This window comes from Bos javanicus, chromosome 11, assembly GCF_032452875.1.
Source record: "Bos javanicus breed banteng chromosome 11, ARS-OSU_banteng_1.0, whole genome shotgun sequence".
NCBI classification, from domain to species: Eukaryota; Metazoa; Chordata; class Mammalia; order Artiodactyla; family Bovidae; genus Bos; species Bos javanicus.
This window is the reverse complement of record NC_083878.1, coordinates 32,735,830-32,760,081: the sequence shown is the minus strand read 5'-3', so window position 1 is coordinate 32,760,081 and position 24,252 is coordinate 32,735,830. Positions and strand designations below refer to the sequence as shown.

The 24,252-nt window shown below is 36.7% G+C and overlaps 1 protein-coding gene across 17 annotated transcripts in view; it reads left to right on the top strand.

Moving 5' to 3' along the window:
* Positions 1 to 24,252, top strand: part of NRXN1 (neurexin 1) — a 1,221,129-nt gene that overhangs the window by 623,028 nt on the left and 573,849 nt on the right. For all 17 annotated transcript variants that reach the window (XM_061432330.1, XM_061432331.1, XM_061432328.1 and 14 more), the window contains 2 exons: positions 4,609 to 4,782; positions 10,733 to 10,852. In XM_061432330.1, coding sequence (XP_061288314.1) covers positions 4,609 to 4,782; positions 10,733 to 10,852 — 294 coding nt within the window. The remainder of the gene's footprint in view (positions 1 to 4,608; positions 4,783 to 10,732; positions 10,853 to 24,252) is intronic.

Genomic DNA, 24,252 nt, shown 5'->3' with positions numbered 1-24,252 from the left:
AAATAATATTCTCGAGAGGGGACTGTTACACACACCCCCTACACATGAATTCCACACTAGTGCCACAGATCAGGGTTTCTTGATATATATCTGGCTTTGTACATGTTCTTTGTATCTTCTTTTGCCCCAGCTCCATCATTTCCTTGTCAGTTCTATATATGGCCTACTTAAAGAATACTAATGAAAATCAACCAGTCACTCATAGATTGAAGAAAGAGTAAAAGCATAGCTTGAAGTCCATAGGAAACTTACTGTTACTAGATGTCCATCCTGGGTATCATTCACACGCTGAATCTTTAAAAACACTCAGCTGAGCTTCCTTTCCATGCACAGGATTTTGCCTTCAAGATCCCATTAGCGCTAATGGGTCATTTTCCTTCCATCACCTTAAGGATCAAATGGAGAAGCTGCATCTTCGATGAACTCTAATGCTACACAGGGCTCAAGCCACTTAAAGGTTTCCTTTGTTCTCTTCCTATGGAAACCCACCAGGGGACTTGAGACCACCGTCTGCTATATGAAGAGTTTATAAAGACTGTATTAAGTGGCAGTGCTAAGTGCAGCTTCAGTAATGAAAATGAGAATGAATCCCCTGCTTATAAAGCCAAACTCATCCACCTTGCTTTGTCCGAGGCTTGTATCCTGCATGGCTTGAATCAATATTTTCTGCTCTTTAACAGCACAAGAGAAAGATTACTAGTTCTCTTCAATAAGCTTTAAAAAGTTATTTGGGAAAGTGTCCTAATAGGAAAAAAGTAGGACATAGTAGGAAGTGGGAAATGGAAGTAAGTGCATTTTAGAATTAGCTCTCTCCCCTTGTGTTGCCTTGCCATTCTTTCTTTTCTATTCTTTTCTACGTGACTTCAGTCCATCAGCTGACTGACAGTATTTAGTGCTCACTGTGCTTGTAGCCCAGTACTAGGCACCAAGGGAGAATTGAAAACAAAGACTGTCTCTATCCTCGAGGAGGTTATAGTCAGAAAGAGGAAGGACTTCCCTGGCAGTCCCGTGGTTAAGACTCCAAGCTTCCAATATAGGGGACGTGGGTTTGACCCCTGGCTGAGGAACCAAGATCCCACATGCCATGTGGTACAGTCAAAAAATAAAATAAAGAAATTGAAAAGAAAGAGGAAAATTGATTATCATATATATAGCATCCCATATATAACTTTCTTTGTGTGTGTGTGTAATAAAGTTTTTTTTTTAATATCAATGTCTCTTTTTTTTAATTTTATTTTTAAACTTTACAATATTGTATTGGTTTTGCCAAATATCAAAATGAATCCGCCACAGGTATACATGTGTTCCCCATCCTGAACCCTCCTCCCTCCTCCCTCCCCATACCATCCCTCTGGGTCGTCCCAGTGCACCAGCCCCAAGCATCCAGCATCGTGCATCGAACCTGGACTGGCGACTCATTCCATATATGATATTATACGTATTTCAATGCCATTCCCCATACATAACTTTCAGTGCTAAGTTCTACAGCCCTGAAGCAGTGCCAAGAATTCTTCATTCAGCTACCACTGTTCTCCAATACCACATTCAGTAGGCCTAGAGGAAAACTGAAATTTCCTAACAAATTTATTTCGATACGTGAATGTAGGAAGTAGGTCCTTGCATTTGACATCTAACAGTATAAATCAGCCCACTTCTCAGATGAGCAACAAAGGGCACTTGTCTCTGGTTTTCTAGAACGCACCTTGGTTTCTGTTTGGAGCTCTGATTCTTTGAATTAGTGAATATCTAACCTCAGGAACTTTTCATTCTTTCATTTCCCTGGGATTATTTCTAGATTATTTGGAGGTAGAAGACTTCCACTGTTCCAATATTCTGGGAATAGAGAGAGATTGCACAAGAGCTAGTCTCAAATAATCTATACTCACAGCATAGGTGCTGACTGACTTGCTACTCACCATCTGTATTCTTTGTGTGCGTAACCTCCTCAGTGTTAGTCTCTTAGTCGAGTCTGACTCTTTGTGACCTCTAAGGACTGTACCCTGCCAGGTTCCTCTGTCCATGGAATTCTCCAGGTAAGAATACTGGAGTGAGTTGCCATGCCTTCCTCCAGGGATCTTCCGGACCCAGGGATCAAACCTGGGTCTCCTGCATTGCAAGAGGATTCTTTACTGTCTGCACCACTGGGGAAGCCCTCCTCAGACCAGCCCTTTTCTGCTCTTCCCTATGCTACTCTGGGAATTGTTCTGTTGCTTCCATACCATGTGGGATATAGAAAGCTCTGTGAGGTTCCCTAAGCTCTCAGCATGTCTAAATCTACCCTGCAGCTTTTTCTTCTTGAAGATTACACTGCTGCTTCTGGGTTCTCTTGAGGAAATGTCACTGATCATTATTACTTTCCTCAGCCTACTTGAGGTTTTGACACCCACCAGACCTCACATCAGAACACTGCTCCTGCTGCTGCTAAGTCACTTCAGTTGTGTCCGACTCTGTGCGGCCCATAGACGGCGGCCCACCAGGCTCCGCCGTCCCTGGGATTCTCCAGGCAAGAACACTGGAGTGGGTTGCCATTTCCTTCTCCAATGCATGAAGGTGAAAAGGGAAAGTGAAGTCACTTAGTCGTGTCCAACTCTCAGCGACCCCATGGACTGCAGCCTACGAGGCTCCTCCGTCCATGGGATTTTCCTGGCAAGAGTACTGGAGTGGGGTGCCATTGCCTTCTCCACATCAGAATACTATGTCCTCTTTTGGGGAATGACTATGTTCACACTTCTTCTCCTCCAACTTTCTCTCCTGCTTGACCACATGAGGGACAGGAAAGCTTTACTCATCTCATGTAATTGCCATTATATTCTATTTCACTCCTTTAAAAGCCTTGAATTTTAAGGATCAAATACATAAGCACAACTTCTTTATGTCTTTGGTTTCTGATCCATATCCCTTCTTTGAAGTAAGTAAAACACAATCACTTGAAATGTGGGAGAAAAGACTAAGAGAAAGGAAACGTGGAAGAAAAAATCATGTATTTCAAAGGTAGTATCCTGTTTTAGACCAAAAGCATGGTATCCTTTAATATTAGGAATCTTGGTTAATAATTAATAGGTGTTTTCTTCTATTTAGGAAGTAGCAAAAGTAAACACACCCAGTACCGTCAGTACAAATCATGGAGGATCTATGGCATCCTATTTAGTACTTTGAGCTTTAGTTAGTGGGTCAGGGACCTAAGTTCTCAGTTTTTATGGCTCAATGACTTTAAACAAGCTCAATTTACTCATCAATACAACCCAGGAATATTCTATGTGTTGCTTTTTACCCTACTTACCAAGATAGCTTATTACTGTTTTGTGGATGGTGACAGGAGACACAGTTTCTGGGTCAGACACCAAGGCTTTTATTACTCATGACTTAGCAACCAGAGTGAGCATCAGCGAGTAGTTCTCCTCACTCCCAGGTCTTATGAAAACAATACAAAGGGGCCTGGAAAACATTAAGAATGTAGGAGTTCTGTGTTACAGTGGGAGACGGTATCAGGTGTCATGAGAGTTAAATAAAATGGTTAAGGTGAGACAGAAAATTCAAATGACAATGCAAACTCAAAGAACTAATTAGCTAAATAGAATATGTTACCAGGACTTAAAAACATGAGTAGTATATCAAGGAAATTTGTGGTGACCCTCCTTATGTTTTGCACTGATTAAGTGTCTACTAGAGTCAGTTAGTTATATCTACTCAATGCTATCCAGATAGGGTGATAGAAAGGAATAGAATCAAACTTGGATTACAATCTCTTTTTTTAAAGTAGTAGTTCATTAAATTCGGAAGTCTCAAACCTAGAGACATGAAGATGAGAAAGCAAAGCAAAATGTCCCACTAGAAACTGTAATAAAATTGGGGAAAAGTTATTGATGCTTTGTTAAACGATCCCAAAACAGCTTAATGAATTCAAAGTGGTGCACCTTTACCTAAAAATAAATAAATAAATACTTGAAAAGGGGTGGCATTTTCAGGTATATACAGTCTACTATGGGATTGAGTTGGTGAATAAGATAGGTACAAGAAGGATAATAGATTTAAGCATAATAGAAAAGACAATTTTAGACATTAGACATTTAGAATTTGTTGAGCTTCTAGTTAACAGAAAAACCTAGAATTCTCTAAGCAGAAGGTAGATTTGATAATAATAGCACCTTCTAACATCTACTACATGTTTTCATTCTGATGCTCTCCATTATTTTACCTTTTAATCCTCACACAGTCCTATAGGATACACTTTATTGTTCCCATTTAAGAAATGAGGTTATTAACTATCAGAGAATTTTTTTTTTTTTTAAGTGCTCAAAGCCATGGAGTTGGTAAATAATGACTTCGATTTTAATTCAGGGGCCTCTTCATGGCCCGTGTTCATTCCATTTGGCCACACAGTATTAATTAGTTTTCTGTGGAACTAGCTTCTAGAAATTTCTTCTAGTGCTGATGTATTAGTCAAACACTTCTACTGTTTTCTACTTTTAAGAAAATAGTTATCAATTTTATTAATTTTGAAAATTAATTTAGTGAAAAATAAACCTTACTATTTATTTTTCCTGTCCTACTGTTGGTTAAACTCAATGACAAATTACTTTTGTGACCCAAATTTTTGTCTTCCCACAGGTGACTTGTATATAGGAGGAGTGGCCAAAGAAACGTACAAATCATTGCCAAAGCTCGTCCATGCCAAGGAGGGCTTTCAAGGCTGCCTGGCATCGGTTGATCTAAATGGGCGGCTTCCAGACCTCATCTCAGATGCTCTTTTCTGCAATGGACAGATTGAGAGAGGATGTGAAGGTATTAGATCTTCGTTATTACACTCAAAATAATTCTAATTCCACCTATAAATGAGAACAGATCTCTCCGGCCAGCAAAATTTTCATTTCTGACAAATGGCCAAATCTCTATTTAAGGCTTAAAAAATCCTTATTCATCCCGTACATCTTAAATTTTCTGGACAGTTTGCAAACCTACACTAATGCTCAATAAATTTAAAATTGGAGCTATATCTATGGATCTTGATTTTTCTACTTTGCATTCCATAGTTCATCTCATTAGCGTGATAATCAGCTCTGCAATGCTTGCTTTATAGCATTTAATAGATACTCCATTTGAACTAGAAAAACATATTTATTCCAGCAAATGTTAATCAACTTGAGACTGTTTTTTTTTTTTTTGAAATCTACATTCAGTAAGACCCAACAAGAAAATAACATTCAGACATTCATTCTCAAGTCACTATATGATTTGTGTCTACATGACAGCACAAGTGTCTCCCATAAATTTTGTTTGTTTTAGCAAAAATTGGTTTCTTCTATTCCCCAAGGTTAATATTCCACATTTCAGAAATGTGCTCAAGTATCTTTCTGTTCTTTTGTGTTCTCTATCAGACTAAGATCTGTAGGAGTACTTTTTGATTGCTGCTTTCATTTTAGATAATTTTCACTTCAACACCTCAGATTGTTTGAGCCATCTCTCCCTCCATAAATGCAATTTAATCACATTATCCTGAATTTTGTAGCTCTGAATGTGTTGCTGCTTCTCCTTTAATGTTGAATACAGTTCGGGCCATTTTGAAAATTTTAGATTCATAATGAAATTTCACATGGGAGAAATGAAAGAAGACATGTGAATTCCTGTCCCCCAGAAGCTTATGAATCATTTCTTCTCAGCCAAAATAATGCTATTAGGTTTAGTAACTACCTACGTACATATACATTTTTTATTTGAAAATACATTTTTTTTCCTCTTTGCAGCATATATTTTCCTGAAAAGTCCGGTGAAATTCAAACTGTTTTAATCATGCCAGAGAATAAGGTTATTTAATTGAAATCTTTGATGAATTAATTTTTAATGTTTTGCCATATTTCTTTATTTCATATTTTGTAATAACACACTTTTGTAAAACAAAAAGAAACTGTGTTTTGTTCTTTCATTAATTTAAAAAAGGAAGTAAAATTGTTAAGTGAATAAATTCTCTCTAGTGGATGAATACAGAAATGTGAGACATAACTTTGATCCTTGGAGGTGATCTAATAATTGAAGATATATGTATTTTTTTTAAGTTACTACAAACTCTTCTGAAAATATTTTTCAAAAATAGGCCTTTCTACAAGTTGCTTGATGACTTCTCACCTATAAAGAGATGGTGGGAGCAGACAGACAGAGACACATTCACAGCTAAACACTCAAAAGATAGAAAAACAGACACACACACATGACCTCCCACCACTGGCACGTGATTGAGTGGGTGAGTGGGAGGGAAAACTAATGAGAAACGTATTGAGAAAGTGTATTTACAATAAAATTTGGTGTTATTTTCCATCATAATCTAATGAGCAAATTGGTTAATATGATTGATTGGAATCCTCTTGAGTAATTGTAAACTATGGTTTGAACATCTGAAATCATTCAGTAAATTATATCATTGTTTCCTTCCTTACTTTATCTAGTTTGCTTTAATATCTGAGCTTTAATAATCCTCACCCTCTCTTAACCCCTTTTCCTTTATTTTTAAAATGTTGACATGTTCCTGCCTTCCTGCCTTAATATTTCCCTATTTTTTTTGCTCCAACATCAAGATTAACAGTTTTTAATTTATGAGTATTTCTGTTCTCTGTGGTCCCTAGGAATAATCTCAGATGTGCCTGTCATTGGTTTTTCATGATCAATTTCTAGATATTCTAGAATTATTTCTCTAAAGATGATTGTCTTAAGGGGTTTTGAGTTCAAATCACATCAGAATCACTAAACCCCCATATTAATATTAACAGAGATAGTATAAATTTGACATCACTTAAGAATATCTTCCCATGATTTTCCACCATGTCCACCCAACAAGATCAACACATTTCTAAGCTTTTTTCATGTGAGAAGCCACTGGTTTTCTCATAATAATCACTTGCTGCCTTTCTCTCTAACTTATTTCAATGAGTAATAGTTGATTTTATTTACATGACACGTGCTAGCTTGCAGATGGAGCTTACATTGTCCTTTTCCCTTTACATTAATGTTTCTCAACCTGAGCAAGTATTAAAAGCACCTGGAGAATTGTTAAAACCCATGTCACTTGACAATACCCTCAAAGTTTCTGGTTCAGTAGATCTAGGATGGGACTCTAGAACTTATGTTTCTAGTAAGTTCCTAACTTATGCTGATGCTTTTGGCCTTACAACAAACTCTGAAAATTACTGCCTGGAAAGGCATAGAGACTGGCAATGCACCAATAATCAGACTCAATTAAGCTCAATACTGAGTCAAGATAACTTCTGTACATGGAGTCAGTGAAACAGCTTTTGGACATGTGCATTGACTCATAACATTCAACTCTTGAACTGCATTATAAGCTCCAGAAATGCTTCATTATTAAAGCTACCATTGATCAAGCACTGATAACAATGTTTACATATATGCAATTTCATTTAATTCTCAAGACTCTAACAGCTAAGTATTATTGGATTATTTTAAAGGAGTAAATTGAGCCTTGAGGCTTTCCTGGAGACTCAGTGGTAAAGAATCTGCTTGCCAATACAGGAGATGCAGGTTCCATCCCTGGGTCAGGAAGAGCCCCTGGAGAAGAAAATGGCAGTCTACTCCAGTATTCTTGCCTGGGAAAACCCATGGACAGAGGAGCCTGGCAGGCTACGGTCCATGGAGTGGCAAAAGAGTCAGACATGACTTAGTGACTGAACTAAAAAACAATTTGAGCCTTACATATGTAACGTGATCTTTCTAATGTCACACAGCAAGTAAGCAGATATGGAAGCTTTGAGCCCAACTTTGTCTTATTTGAAATCCCAGACACCTAAGCACCTTTTTCTATTGTTTCTTTGGTTTCCAGACATTGTCGTTTACCTTCACTTTCCTTTCCTTTTCAAAAATATCCTTATTTTCAAACACTTAGTACAAAAGTCTTTGTGGCTTGCTCCCATTTTTATTCAGTGATAAAATAGAAAGAACATTATAAAACTAAAAAGAAAAATTCAGGGCTTTGTCTCATGCAAATGCCTGTCAGTGTTTAAATATTGTTCTAGAAGGTGAGTTCTTTGAAAAATGTGACTTGTCAGGCATAGGCCTGAATTCTCTTGTAATACCTGAAAATATAAAAAAACTGTTGTGATAATAAAAACATAATAATAAAGCATATCTTTATGCTCACATAAAGACTTGGCAGACACTCTGAGTGGCTGCTGTACAATATGGAGAGGCAGGTTATTTTTCAAAATTGCAGCTTTACCATTTTTAGAGTTTAGCATTATTTTGCAATTCTATTTCTGATAATTTTTACAAAAACAAAAAGATAAAAGCAAAAGCATGGCTCCTCGTCAGTTCTTGTTCCTGTTCTTTTCTTCTGCTGAGCAAGTCAGGGGAACAGTATTGTTGATAACACAGCCCCTGACCCAAGCTGGGCTTGTGCTCAGGAAGGACTGCACTACGGAATACTGCTTTGAGATTTTATTTTTTTTTTAACAACCATTAATTATTTTCAGTCTTTAGTACCATGGAATAAAGATCTTACCTCTCACAGACTGGAAAAAAACAACAAAAACTGAGCAATTTAGTGATCCTTGGTTCTTTGATATAATAAGTGAGAAAAACTATTATTATTATTAAAAGCAACTATTATTTTTATTATTATTACTATACTGATTATGATTATGATGATACAATTAGTAGTTACAATACTATGATTTCTAAATTTGTGAATATTCATGTAGTTTAGGCTACATTCAATACATTTTATGAAGAATACCATGACTCAGAATTTCTAATAAAAATATATTTGTAAGGAGGATGTTTAAAATTGGCATTTATTAAAACATCAGTTTGTACAAAATCTAATTACAGATAGCTCTCATGTATTCACTAGAGCAGTTACCTCAAAGGCTGTCAGTGTTAATAGCATCTAATTAGTCTGGTATCTATTTTTGTGTTTTCATAAAACCTAAAATTATGTTTGCTAGAAAATATCTTCAGTTTATACTCTAAAGGTATTGAGGTAGATGTTATTCCCTTTCCACCCATCTCTAAGATAACCCTTATTAGTGAGGTTCTTCTGTATTAAATATTCACAGGGCAGTTTGTGAGAGTTGAAGACAGTTATAAAGATAGGGAAAATATAGATGTAACTCTGAGACCTGTAAGCAATAAATACCTCGTCTGGTAAAAGCAAAGATAAATACTCCACCTTGCAATCTTGTAAAGGAATTTTCTTGATGGGGAATTATATTGCAATTTGCTTCTTCCATTCTTTACTTTTTCTTTCATCTACTCTAAATGATGTTGTCTACGTTTGGATAGTTTGATCTCACTGTAAGGTCCAAGTGTCGGCAGAGAATGGCTGTCATTGGTTTTAAACTTTAACTGCAATAGCAAGAGAAAAGACCCAGAGGGGGAAAAAATAGAAAGGGTCTGATAATGACTATCGTATACATTGTATCTACACATGATAAGTGGGCTGCATGCTTTAGCTAAGCAGTGCAGTCATTCTGGCAATGCATTCATATCTATCCAAGAGAGGAAAACATGCAAAAGCCCTGTTAATTTTCCTTCATTACATGTCATTGGCTCAATTAACCATTTTATGAATACATATGTAGTGAAATTCTAATCAATTATCGCTTTCTCATTTTTGGCTTCTCTTAAGATTTATGGCTGTTAATTATTAATTTGTTTGCTCTACATAGCATTTCTCTCCCCCTTTACAGCAGCATGCTTTTTTGAATCTTCTGTGTTTGCCCATTTCAGTATTGCTTACTAACATTTAATATATTTTGCTTTTTTTTTTTTTTATTTTGCTGACAAAGTTGCATTGATGAAAGCTGACTTGCAAGGTAGATAGCCCTGTGTGTATAAAACAAGACTGAAACCCCATAATACACAGTGGAAACCTCAAAATAACATACCTTATATTTTTGCAGTAACCATTATTTGGGTATAGATTTAATTTTTCCCTTCTTGAATGCTGTGTAAGAAATTTTATTTTGTAGCATAGTTTGCATAAAGGCTTTCAGTCTTGAATATGTTTGTAGAGTAATTACATTTAATGCTTTGATCATTCTTTTCAGTTCTTTGTTTTTCAGTGTTCTAGTTATGATTCTTTAGAAATAGACTAGCATTTTTTTTCTTGTATGTTAAATGGGGGCATGTCATTTATACAGTTTTTAATTTTATGTTTGATTGCATGAAATTGTTAAAGCATGTGAATTGATACTTGCCAACATACCTATCCAAAACACCAACAGTCATAACTTTATTCATAGTTTCTGCAGGAAAACTTCTAGAAACTTGCAGGACATTTTTGCACAACTCTCTTCAGTTTTTTTTTTTTACCAATCTTTATCTCAGTTTCATGAAAGTTGTAATCTCCATCTCTCATGGTGTCTCTCCCCATTGGTTAGAAGTTAAGGAGATCCATGCATTTTTCTAAAATCCAAACAGTGAGAGAGTTATTGAAGATGGAATGAGATTACCTGCTACCATAATCATACTGGAAGCTATGTGCTTGCTTTTACTATTTGTTGGTTTAGTTGACTATTATAACGTATTTTGTCCTATATTTGAAATTCCAGAAAACCTTCATATGACAGCTTCTCTGTTCCTAATTCAGGTGTGTGAACTAGAACTTTCCAGACTAGTTTGGTCATGTAATTTGAGGTGTTGGCAACTACTGTGTGTGACCTTGCTCATGTGTAACACATTTTTGACTTTTTTAAAGAACCCAAGTTTCTTTTGGATTGTTTTTCAGGGCCTAGCACAACCTGCCAGGAGGACTCGTGTTCCAACCAAGGTGTGTGCTTGCAGCAGTGGGATGGCTTCAGCTGTGACTGTAGCATGACTTCCTTCAGCGGACCGCTCTGCAATGACCGTAAGTACCTGCGTGTGTACTGATGCTTGTCTTTGCTTCCAGATACTACTTGATACCCCAGTCTAAAGCTAAGAGTCTTTATATTATTCATGAATAAGTTCAATGGTTGTAACCAGGAGAAGCATTTGATCCTACAGAAAGAACAGTTTTGAAATACTAAAGTATTGATCAAGGATGCCATTTGCCAAAATCTGTGATAATGGTTGATCCTTTGGTCTTTGACTCTTTGTTGGAATTTTTTGAACTGCTAGTGAATACCCTGTTGAAAATAATTTTTTCCTTTGTTTTATATGACACTTCTTCCCTAATTTTTGAAAGAGCCTTCATGTTGGTTTCTATTAAGTAATATTTAATTTCATAAGATTATATCTTGAGAGCTGGAATTTTAGTGAATTAACAGGTCTTGTTATTTTTTTCTCTCTCTACATCTTTTCAAGCCCACACTATCTAAGTTAACAGACAGTATGTTTAAACTTTGTCCTTCAATTATTCTCCCTTATATTTTAGCCACTTGTGTTTGTGTTATTTCCCCTTCAGTCTCACAATATAAGCATGGTAAAGAAACACAGCATTCACAATATATTATGGAATATCTGTGAAAGCCTAATTTATGTGATAGCAGTCTGAATTTTGAGACCAAACTAACTGGCGTATGAGATGAAGTTCTGCTTCTTAACTTTCCAATAAGTACTGCTTTACAGTACTTCATCAATATGATAAAAGGGTTTCCTACAAATCATGGCATTCTGCTCTATTGAGAAAATATATCTGACAAAGCCTTCTGTTGTAAAATAGAGTTCCATACTTATGTTGTAAATGCTACTACATTTAAGAAAAGCTCTAGGATGGGATGATGGGAGAGCAGGTGAGATGATTGAAGGTTTGGGCTTCCAAGTTAAAGCTGAGTTTGAGTATGGATTTAAAGAAAGACTAGAGTTTGTTCATTTTGACCTTTATATATTTGAGACTGTTCATGTGTATGTGTTGAAGATGGAGTCAAACTAAAATATGTTATTGAACTGAGTTGTTGTAGCCCAGCAGTATAGCACAATTTCCTAGCCATTTTTACATCTCCTATCTGACAGTGAATATAGGAAGAACAAGCGACTAATACAAAGTAAACAGTACTTGGAGGAGGCATGTAAAGATCACACCACAACAGAAGGAGAACTATTTAGTCTTCATCCTACCAGTGACCCCTTCAATTACAAGAATTACAAGAAACCTGAAGCCACAAGCACATATACTAACCATTACACATTTGCAAACACTGTATTTCAAAAAATCAAATCACTCCTACAAACATTAAGCCACATTTGGAGTTATATAAATAACCTTATGTAAAGACTCAATAATTACTTATATGTACCTAGAGTAAAGCAAATCAAATAATCTATGTATCCTTTTAATAAACACATGTTTGGATATAAATAGAACAGTAACTTCTTTCAGTTGCTCCTGCCCCAGAGAAAATAAAACCAGCTTACTTTCAAGGACAAACAGAAGACTGATAATTTGCTGTGATTTCATTATGACGGTTTAAAAACACTAAATATGATCCTGACACATGTAGCTGAGTGCTTTTTTTCTTTTTTTTTCATGGAACCATTTTGCATTTTGCCAAAGAATTTATCTGCCAAATTTTGTGCTTAGTTTCCATGTTTTACACAATGGTTGTCTCTCGGTTGTGTCAGATTGTGTATCCTCGTATATGAGTTAAGTATAAAGAATTTAATTTTCTCTGTTTATCTGCTAGTTGTTGCTGTTGTTAGTCACTCAGCCGTGTCTGACTCTTTGAAACACCATGAACTGTAGTCTGCCAGGCTTCTCTGTCCATGGAATTTCCCAGGCAAGAATAATGAAGTGGGTTGCCATTTCTGTCTCCAGTGTATTTACTAGACATTTCCTAAAGGAATATCGAGATCCTTCCTTAAGTATCATGCTGTCTTCAGGTCATTTTTTACAGAAAATTATTTGAATGCTGCTCTTGGGTGATAGTAGTGGTGATGACAATGATAAGGCTATTTGTTATTTTCTTGTAAATAAGGTAACTGTCATTCAATAAATAGGTCTCCTGATATGCCTTTTGCACAAATCCGCATTAAAATGACTTTGGAGGGCTCTCAGAATACATGCATTTTGATTAAATCATTACCTCTTTGTGGGTTTTCTGGGAATGTGAAGTAGTTTTCCTGGTTTATACATTGGTGTTTTGGTGGTGAGGTTATGTGGGTACAGATCAATATTTAAAAGCAAATCTTATTTTCATATCTATTTGTAGAAGTTGTCACTATTATACATTAGTGACAGTTATCCTGAAGACATGCAGTTAACAAGCAACAAATGTGGTATGTCGCAGTTTCTTCACTCTTTAAACTGATCAAAATAAACCTTATCTCTGCATCTCACTGCTTTTCTTTAAGTTGTACACATAAGCCAAGTGTGATTCCATTTTAACAAGCTCCTTTTCTGTATAGAGGATGACTTTTAATTTTTAAATAAAGCAAAATATGACATTTTGTTTCTTAATGAAATTTTCTTCTCCAGTTTAGATATTTATCCTTAATTTCTGTGACTGTAGCTGTCAACTGCGTGGAAAACAAACAAATTAAAAAAAGAATGGAAAATAGAAAGAAAACTATTTTTTAAGGAGAGAGAAAGAACACAGCACATTGCAAATGAGATTCCCCCACTCCAATCCCCCACAGACCTTACAAATGTCAGCTCTCTGATAAGTTTCATAGAGTTAGAGTAACTAGAAAAATTTATTTATGTTAGCCTGGAGACATAATTAACAATGGGATGATGGGAATACTTTTTTCCCTTGTAAGTGTAATCTTGGATAAATCATACTAATTAATGAAGTTGAAGGAATCTTTCAAAAAAAGTGGTACTTAGGCTAAGTGGTGCCAAAGGCTATTTTTAAAGAAAAGTGTTTGTGAAGCCCTATCTTTGCTGGAAAGTTGCCATCAAATAACCTACTCAATTGACAAAAATAATTGCTCTGAGGGTGTATGTGTTTGTGCATGTGTGTAGGGTGCTGCATGTACTCCTTAATTCTTCCATATCTATACCATACTTTCAGTTCAGTTCAGTCACTCAGTCGTGTCCGACTCTTTGCGACCCCATGAATTTGCAGCACACTCGGCCTCCCTGTCCATCACCAACTCCCAGAGTTCACTCAGACTCACGTCCATCAAGTCAGTGATGCCATCCAGCCATCTCATCCTCTGTCGTCCCCTTCTCCTCCTGCCCTCAATCTCTCCCAGCATCAGAGTCTTTTCCAATGAGTCAACTCTTCGCATGAGGTGGCTAAGTACTGGAGTTTCAGCTTCAGCATCATTCCTTCCAAAGAAATCCCAGGGCTGATCTCCTTTAGGATGGACTGGTTGGATCTCCTTGCAGTCCAAGGGACTCTGAAGAGTCTTCTCCAACACCACAGTTCAAAAGCATCAATTCTTCGGCACTCAGCTTTCTTCACAATCCAACTCTCACATCCATACATGACCACTGGAAAAACCATAGCCTTGACTAGACGGACCTTTGTAGGCAAAGTAGTCTCTGCTTTTCAATATGCTATGTAGGTTGGTCATAATTTTCCTTCCAAGGAGTAAGCGTCTTTTAATTTCATGGCTGCAGTCACCATCTGCAGTGGTTTTGGAGCCCAGAAAAATAAAGTCTGCCACTGTTTCCACTGTTTCCCCATCTATTTCCCATGAAGTGATGGGACCAGATGCCATGATCTTCGTTTTTGAATGTTGAGCTTTAAGTTAACTTTTTCACTCTCCTCTTTCTCCCCAATATAATTTTTCTGGCTCATTGTAGCAATATCTGGTTGAGTTTCCCCCTTCTCATCCCTCCCTCATCCAGTCCATCCTATGCCTCCAGTTTTGTTCTTTGTTCCTGTTCTCCCTAGTTTAAATATCGCCAGCTCTTCCTGACTCTCCTAAAAGAGAAAATGCTTTCCCCCTTTTGACCTCTATAGTTTTGTTTATGCTATTTTATTAGCCATCATTTCCTACCTTATAGTGACTTGTATTTGGTCTTATCTCCCAGGAACAGTAATTCTTTTTGGGGCGGGAGGTGTGCTCAGCCCAGTGTTTTGCACCTATGTGCATGTTACATGTTACATGTACTGGTGATAGTAGTAACTCACTAAATCAATGTTGACTAGATGCGTGAATTTTCCGTAAGGATTTCTAGTATGTCCTCAGTGGCTGACGGTACTCTCTCCAAATTCACCAGTTTGGAGTTCACGAACCTCCATGGTCTGACCGTAGGTTTCATTTTTTATTCTTATCTATTGAAAAAAGCCTTGTCCATATGGCATGGTACTGCCAGTTAACCCACAGTTTTGAGCAACATTTCATTTTTCCCATTTCTTCACCATTGCTTATGCTAGTTTCTCCTCCTAGGGAATGTACCCATTCTACCTAAAATGCATTCCTTTCACTATATCTGCTTGAAGAAATGTAATTTCATTTTTTAATCTTTACCTAAACTGTTTCATTTCATGAAAACTTCTAGGTCCTCTGAGCTGGGTCTGCTTTCCCTCTTCTGAAATCTTAGAGCAACTGTTTTTTGCACTTATCACTTATGTTTGTGAACTTTCTCTTGGATGTAACTGCTCTCTGAGTGCATGCTGCATGCCAGATGCGTGTTAAGAGTTTACATTCACTGCATTAAATCTGCATATCACCTATCCGTGCTTGCGTGCACATCCACACCATCATCAGACCACTGTGCTACAATAATCCTTTTCTGTATCTTCCCTGTGGTTCAGAATAGAATGTAACCACACCAGCTAATTTAATGTCAGATTGGGGAAGATGAATATGGCTATGATCACACGGAAAATAGCGAACATAATAACACTGTCACATTACATTAGTATAGAAATGTTGTGTGCCAAATTACAGTTCAGCTTCAATGGTGCCTGTTACCATGAGGGATTAATACATCATAGTGCTGTTATTTTGGTGCTAGGAAGGTGTGGGCACTGCCATTAAAAGACTATTTTCAGAGTTCTAAACTTTGCCAAAAGAAAATCCTTCTGATAGGAATTTGTCGTATCTATTGTATGAGAATTAGAATTGTTCATTGAAAGATAAGAATGAAAAACATTTGTCTGTGACTTGTTACCATGACATTTTAAAATATCTTCAGATTTGTTTCTCACCTTCTTTTGTTCTTTGAAAAGAAAATCTAATACCCAGCATCTGAGCATCAATATCAGAACTACTGTAAATGAATCATAACATACATAAAAATAACTTGAATCAAAGTGACATTATTTCTCTCCCATGTAAAGCTGCCAGTAGTATTCAGCTGTGAGCTGATTTCCTACTGATGCCATTTATGGCTGAATAAAATTTAGCAATTAGCTGTGTCCACAACCAGATCCTCATTGTGAGTATGATGAATCTTATTAACCTTGAATCATTCAAGCATTTCTATAATAAATGGCAGCCCAGAACTTGTTGAAAGCAATTCATAAGTAATATTTACTATAATGCTTTAGAAAAACTATCTAGTGCCAGACCTGTATTAGGTTAAACCATAAAGGATTAAAATATTGTTCATACTGAGTCAGAAAATGCAATAAAAGACAGAACAGGAAGCATAATGTATGATAGAGAAATGTATTATATAGTAGAAGTGCTATCTTCTGCTATTTTATATAAATTTATCTTTGTTCTTCTGGTTGGTAATAGACATCATAAAAGTAAATGCATAAAAAGAAGCATTAGTCTCTCTTCATATTGCAATTGGGTGATCAAATGACAGTTTTAAGTTGTATCTATATAAGAAAATTTAAGTGGGAAGAAAAGCCCCAAACAGTAGAGTGTAGACTATTTCTGTATTTAAATTACCCAGATTAATTCCCTATATTTTTCAGCAGCTGAATGATCCATGATTCTAAGCAGACTTTTTGCTCTGTGTAACTGGTGCCAATTTGGCACCAGAAGTCAAAAAAGAAGGTCTAATTGTTGTTGTTGTTGTTTTTGGTTTGTTTGTTTTTTACCTCCGCTGAAATTGAAATTAAAGTAAAAGTCGCTCAGTTGTGTCTGACTCTTTGTGACCCCATGAGTCCATGGAATTGTCCAGGCCAGAATACTAGAGTGGGTAGCCTTTCCCTTCTCCAGGGGATCTTCCTAATGCAGGGATCAAAGCCAGGTCTCCCTCATTGCAGGTGAATTATTTACCAACCGAACGATCCGGGAGGCCTGTTACCTCTGCTAGTACTCTCTAAATTTTCTGGCTTGCTTTAAAATCTGACTTTGTGGACCTTGATTTGGCTCTTACATGGATGCTCTCCATCACAGGCCTTCTATAAATGCAAAGGTGGCCTTTGATGTGGTAATACTGTCATGTCCCACCAGGACCCACTGGATCTCCGCCTCATGGAGGGAAGTTTTCACCAGTCACCTTTGTTAAGTATCCTTAAGGGTTTATGTGATTTGGGTTCTCACTCGGTGCTATTTCAGAGAATTCTGTGACCCTAGTCTTTGTCTGAATAATTTTCTTTTTGTGTGAGTGCATTTGGCTCAGGCAACACAGTGGGTGCAGAATCTAGGCTCGGGTGGGAGACTGCTTGAATCTGAGGTGCTCATTTCAAACTTAATTTCTTTGGGTTTTACTTTGGATTTTGCTTCCTCAGAATTGATACACTAAAAACCCTTGTGAACAAACCAAAAATTTATCATGGCAAATTCTCATAAGCCTGTAGATACCAAATAATTATAAACAATGAATAGTTTAATATTTATTTACTAACCAAGAAAGTCTGTGAAGAGAGTAAAATGTTAGATAATTTTCCAACTTTATGGAATCTGATTATTGTAGGTAACTTTTTTTTTTTCTAGTTAATTTTTTTTTAATTTAATTTTATTTTTAAACTTTACAATATTGTATTGGTTTTGCCAAATATCGAAATGAATCCACCACAGGTATACATGTGTTCATGTAGGTAACTTTTAAAAGGAGTATAAGATTAAAAAGAGTAAGCTGAGTCATTGGAAAAGACCCTGATGCTGGGAAAGATTGAAGGCGGGAGGAGAAGGGGAAGACAGAGGATGATATGGTTGGATATGGATCACTGATTCAATGGACATGAGTTTGAGTGAACTCTGGGAGTTAGTGATAGACAGGGAGGCCTGGCGTGCTGTAGTCCATGGGTTCACAAAGAGTCGGACACAACTGAGTGACTGAACTGAACTGAACTTGTGAAGTAGATATTTGATTAAAAAAATGAATAAAATTGTCACTGAATTTGGAAGGAATTGGTTAGATCAGGCATAAGTTGTTTATGTAGTTTGTTCTTATGAATATATCTAAGTGCCTAAGAAGAACTACAAAATATTTTTATGTGGATCACACCAAGATATTTTAATGTGAATCACATAATAAGTAGCATATGCATATTATTTATATATTATAAACCTTGTCTTTTCAATATTCACAAGATATTATTTTCACTTTATAAGTGAGGCTATCGAGGCTTTGGCAGTTTAAATATCTTCTTTATGCTAAAATGGCTAGTAATTTTCTTTTTTTTTTTTTTTGCTACCAATACCAGTACAATTTTATTGGAATATGGAATGTAAACAGATGGCTTTCAAACAAACAATCTAACCTTATAAAAATGTATGGCATTATTAAATAGTTAATAAAGAAATCCTAAAGTGTAATGTGGTGGTAGACACCTTGAGCTCTAGCCCAGTGTGAGAGGTCCCCACAATTGTGGCATGGCTCTGCAGCTGGGGTCAGGGGGCTGCGTGCAAACCATGTTGATAACAGGTCTCCAGAGTAACATCAGCCCCCATTTTTCAAATCTTCTTAAACAAAATACAGCTTCCTTTGCTTAACACGAAGGCTAGCACAATCTTTGACACTTGTCCTAGCAGCTCCACTACCTCCCCAAGTCCCGCGTATGTTGCTGTCTCTGGTCGCTTGGGTTATGGGTGGCCCTGCCCACGTAACGCCAGGCTCTGCATATGAGAAAAACTTTTCTTTGCCAACACATTCATGGATACCTATCAGAGCTCAAAAATGCAGATTACCCTGATTACAGAGGGAAACTGTTTCTCATGGGGATAAAAAGGGGTAAAGGGTAGGAGAGGAGGACTTTGCCTCCCCTGCCACCCAATTTGTCTTTCCTGAATAAATTCTAACAGGATGTTTTTATCCTCCCTCCCTTGGCTAGTAATTTTCACAGAGAAAATTTGAATGTAAGTTTGTCTAACTTCAAGCTCATATTCTTACCTGCACCTACAATTCTCCCCAGAAAGGGATAGATTCTGAAATTCCCCAGATGCAAAATTCCCCAGAGAAGTTGGTAATGACTGATACTTAACATTGTAAATTTTTTTTTTCCAACCTCATCTGACTCTTGATTCTTACATATAATGTTAAGCATTGTGTTGCATGAAACATGTTCTTCTCCTTAACTTCTCACTTCTGCTTCCAAAGACAAGTTAAAAATTCATAGCTGTTTAAAGCCTACTGTCATTAACTTTCAGTTCTGTTATAAAAAGATACTGATTATGAAATAGAGATGGGAATTTTCTGTGATGTTTCCGTGACAGCCTGGGTTTCTCAAAAATAATAATTTAATACTTGATAGTGAAGTCAGGCAAAATACTTCCCAAGCTTATTTTCTTTGACTCAGAGTCACAACGTATATTATGGGAAAGGAGGAGCAAAAATTCAGAACTGTGTTGATCACTGCATAGGTATCAAGTGTTTGATGATGATGATTACATCTCAGGTTTCTCTTTATGTGGTGTTAAGGTGGAAAGGAGGAAAAAAAAAATGAAGTCAGAGGTTAGCGGTGTAGTCTTTTAAGGTCTTTGAATGATTCACAGGTATGACATGAGAGAATGCATGAAGCCCAAACCATGGAAAGTGTTTACAGGATTAGTAGTCAAGATCAAAGCCTGCTTGTATTTGTAGGAAAGAGAAAGAAAGATTCTGAGGAAGTGTGCAAAGAAAGGTCATGATAAAAATAATGTTGTGCTTGCTTTAACGAATAATTTTAGTTGTAGGGAAAAAATATTACCATGAAGACAATACACCTAGTCCAGCAATCCTTTTTCCTTCCCGAAACAAAGTATTCTGTTTCTTTAATGAGATTTACTGTGGCAATTAAAATGTGTAGGGACCTTTTATGGGGAGGAATTATGGTCTGCTCTGTGGCTCGGTGCTCTTATACATCGTTACTTCTCTGGTAGCATTCTCCAGCAGCATAAAGTACAAAGGTGGTTTCAGGCTCTCGGTATTATGGAGTATATGATTTTAATGACCCTAATGATCTAGATTCACATCTCTCAGAAAATGACCTGTAGAGCCTGAGGCTTAATCTCCCCAGGATTTGGTAGATAGGAAGGTACAAAGGCGTTTCTTAACTTGAAATGATTTCAGAATGAAACAAGTTTCATAAAAGGATGAGTGGATGGATGTAGAAGGATGTTTAAAAAAAAAAATGGGTCATGAACAGGGAGGAGGCTGTGTTTGACAGGGACAGTGGAAACTGTTTACGTAGGTGTGAATGCTTCTTATAAATGTATAACATATGACCCTTTAGGGAGAGAAACAGATGGAGTATGTAGCGGAAAATAAAGAATGCATTTTGCTGGGTTTCCTCACTCAAATGGTGCAGGGTGTATTTTAATATTTGGCATCTCCTGTTGGGAACCTTTCAGGGTCTCATCTGGATTCCAGCAGCTCAGGACAACACTGACATTGGGAATAGTGCTGGCTAAAAGCAAGCCTTTGAATATGATTGCAAAACTTATCCGGGTCATGACTTGATGCATAAATATCCTAGCTGTGTTTCTATGTCAAATCCTTGATGATCCCTCAAATGCCCATGAAGGAGTCCAGAATGAAGAATCTGGATTCATGCAGTCATCACACCCTCAGAGTAAAGCTGTGTTCTGAAACTGTGGGGTCCATCTTCCATGGCATCCATCACAAATCTGTTCTCCAAGGTCCTATTCAGGGCAAGTGCTCCATCTTACTAAATTAAAAACAGAACAGTGTCAAAGAAATATCATTTCCTCTCAGCCGCAGGAGACATCACAGAAGTAATTAAACTGGATTTTGGTGTGTCAGGCACATTCCTTTTATTGACAGTGACAATAATTCTGTAAATCAGAACTTGGAAGCCTTTTTTCAGTGTTGTTGAAGTGCGAAAGATGAAAACCTAAGGTTCTTAAAATTAAATCCCATGAAACTAAAATTGATCTATGGAGAACAGTCTGAGAGGCTGCTGTCTGAGTTGTGAAAGCAGTCTTGCTTCTGGAATCCAATGCCTGCAAGGTATGTGATTATGGTGATGATATATGGATATATAAACACTGAGTCCCTGAAAGCCGTATTGATGTAAAACCAAATGGAGTAGGACTTCAGTGCAAGGTATTGTTTATGGTTTTAAGGTCACTGGGAAAATGCTGTCTCCATCACTCCAACATCTCCTTTGCTTATGTTGTTAGTAGGTTTTGTTGACATTCACTTCCCTAGCATTCTTGTAGTCTTTCACTCAACCTTTAAGGTTCTCCATAGTCTTGCTCAACAAACACAACTGTACAGGTGCCTCATATGCTCAGAAGCCAACTCTTTGATACCAACATGTATAGACACACAGCGTAGTCACTGACCATTCTCTGTGTGTTCACCTTCACTGAACGAGTCCCCCTCAGATTGCCCACCTCCTCAACTTCCACTATGCCTAAGAAAATTCAGCCCATCAGGGTGAGCCAGCACAGATCAAGTTTATCCAGAGTAGGACAGTCTTCACTTAGCAGGTGACTTATCAGCTTTTGAGTCTCCAGTTACTGTCTACCAGATATCTTTTTATGTGTCTATGCCTTTATTTCCCAGCTCTATTTCTCATCCCATTATTCTCTTTCTGGTATTATTTCTCACAGTAAATGTTCTGAAATACTTGAAGCTTGGTTTCTTGAGGCCTCCATTAGTTACCTGATTTTTTAAAGACTATTTTCTTAGGGACGTTTTAGGTTCACAGCAAATTAAGAGGAAAGTACAGAGATTTCCTGTGTTCCCCGTCCCCACACAGGTATCACTTCCCCCATTACCAACAGCCCTCACCAGAGTGGTACGCTGATTACAATTAATGGACCTAGACACATCATAATCACCCAAAGTCTGTAATTTACAAGTTAACTGATGTGTGTGCCCATCCCTAAAGTTCTTTAAAAATACATATGTACATATCATATAATATCTGGCAGGGGTAAATACATTTTTCATTATCTTTATTCCTAATATTAGAGACTCTAATTCCACTCTAATGTGGAATTAGAGCCTTACATAACCAGAAAGAAAGTGCTTTGAGTAAAGATGTGTCTGTCTGTCTGTCTGTCTAGGGGGATGTGGGTAAGTGTGTGTGTGTGTGTGTGTGTGTGTGTGTGTGTGTGTACAGATACCATGGAGGATGGATTTAAAAGCATCACTTTCTATTTTCTTCAAATTTTGCTGATGTCCTGATTGGTGTATCATCACATTAAATCTAACACATTTTGAGACCTTTAGTTGTTTCAAGAATTTTTTGTTCAATTTTATTTTTTCTCACTAATTAGCTGATACCTGCAGGAATAATCACATCATTATGAAATGCTACATTGCTTATTTGATCTTTTCTAGCTCAACTTTATGATTTTGCAATATTGGAGCATTTTCCCAGCAATAACATAAGCTCTCTGTGAGGAAAATGATACTATTTTTCCTATAATAACATATCACTCATGTGCCCTGATTTAGTGAGTCCACCAGTGTCCTTGAAGAATTCTCTAAATGTTGCTTTTGCAACAGTTCTGGAAGAGTCCAGTCCCCATGTGATGTTATATAGATGGGATTCAAAATGTTCTTTTTTTCTTTTCATATTAAATATGATGAAGATAACATTTGTGTGATACAACTATACCAGGCACAAAAGAGTAACTTGGCCTTCTTGCTCTGGTTCAGTATTTTAGGAGAATTTACCTAATATCAGCTTAATAGGATGATCAACATTTTCTACCTCCCAGTCTTTGTAAACCACACAAGTCCATAGTGACAGCCTCAGAAACAGAACCTGCTTAGTTGTTGGAGAGGTGGAGAAAGGGTATAAAAAAATAAATTCCAAGAATACTAGAATGTGTCTACCAAAATAAAAAAGAAGGTTGTAAAATGAGCAGGCTGGACTAAATCAGTGGTTCCCAAAATGTGTTTCTTGGACCAACATTGTCAACACAACCTGTGAATTTGTTAGAAATAAATATTCCTACATTCCAGACCTCCTGAATTAGAAACTGTGGGATGGAGCTATATGAAATCTGTATCATAAGAGCCTCCAGGTAATTCTGATACACCCAAAATCTGAGAACTGCTAGACCAGATGATCTATAAATTCATCTTGTTGGTTCTATACTTTCCATATAACAAAAACTTTAACAGAATGGAGGAAGTTTGCCTGAAGAATTTTCATAAGTAAAGCGTCATGACTAGATTTAAGAGGTGATTTCAATACCATCTTAGATATTTCTTTCATGGTAATTTGAAAAAAATAACAAATTTTCATTTTTATTATTAACATCTTCATTGGGCTGGCAATCTTAAAAAATGTTTGAAAAGTTCCCATTCACACTATCATGCTATGAAAAATCAAGTTCAAATCAAAATTTTCCTTTCAATATGAGAAAAATGACTAAATCCAAGTGCATATCCTTCTATTAATAGTCTTTGTGGTTTTTCAGAGTAATACTCTGATAATTTGTTTGGGCTAGAACCTATAAAATTATTCTTATCTGCATACATATTTTAGCCTAAAAGAAAGTTGAGTCAAGAAAATCATTGTCAAATATGCCATTCATATGAGATAGTATATTCTTCACATAGCATCCTTTTTCATTGCCTGAAATGTTCCACATCTTTACCTATCTTTTCCACTTGCTCATAAATGTGATCCCAACTCAGTACCCCAGATATGATTGCCCTTCTCATTAACAAAGATCTCGTATCTAGTAAGATCTACATTTTTCTTTTTTATCTTCACTCACAAAGAATGATTTATATGTGGGCCATTCCATCAAGATTCCAGTATATGACCTTGAACAAGTCCCTTGAGTTTGTGGGCCTCAATTTCCCCGTTATAAAATAAGAGATTAGGTTTGCCTGATCTTTAAGGTCCCTAGAGCTCCAAGAGTTTGTGATTCATTATCACTATATTCTTTCTCTTTTCCCAACCCTCAGACCTATTTTTACTCATGTTTAAGGCTCTTCTAGGACGCAGCCTACAGCTCAGTCACACAACACTAATCTTAAGCTATATTTTAGCCAAAGACCTTTCCTGCCAAGTCCTATAAAAGAGAAGAACTTAGGGAAAAAAATCTGATTAA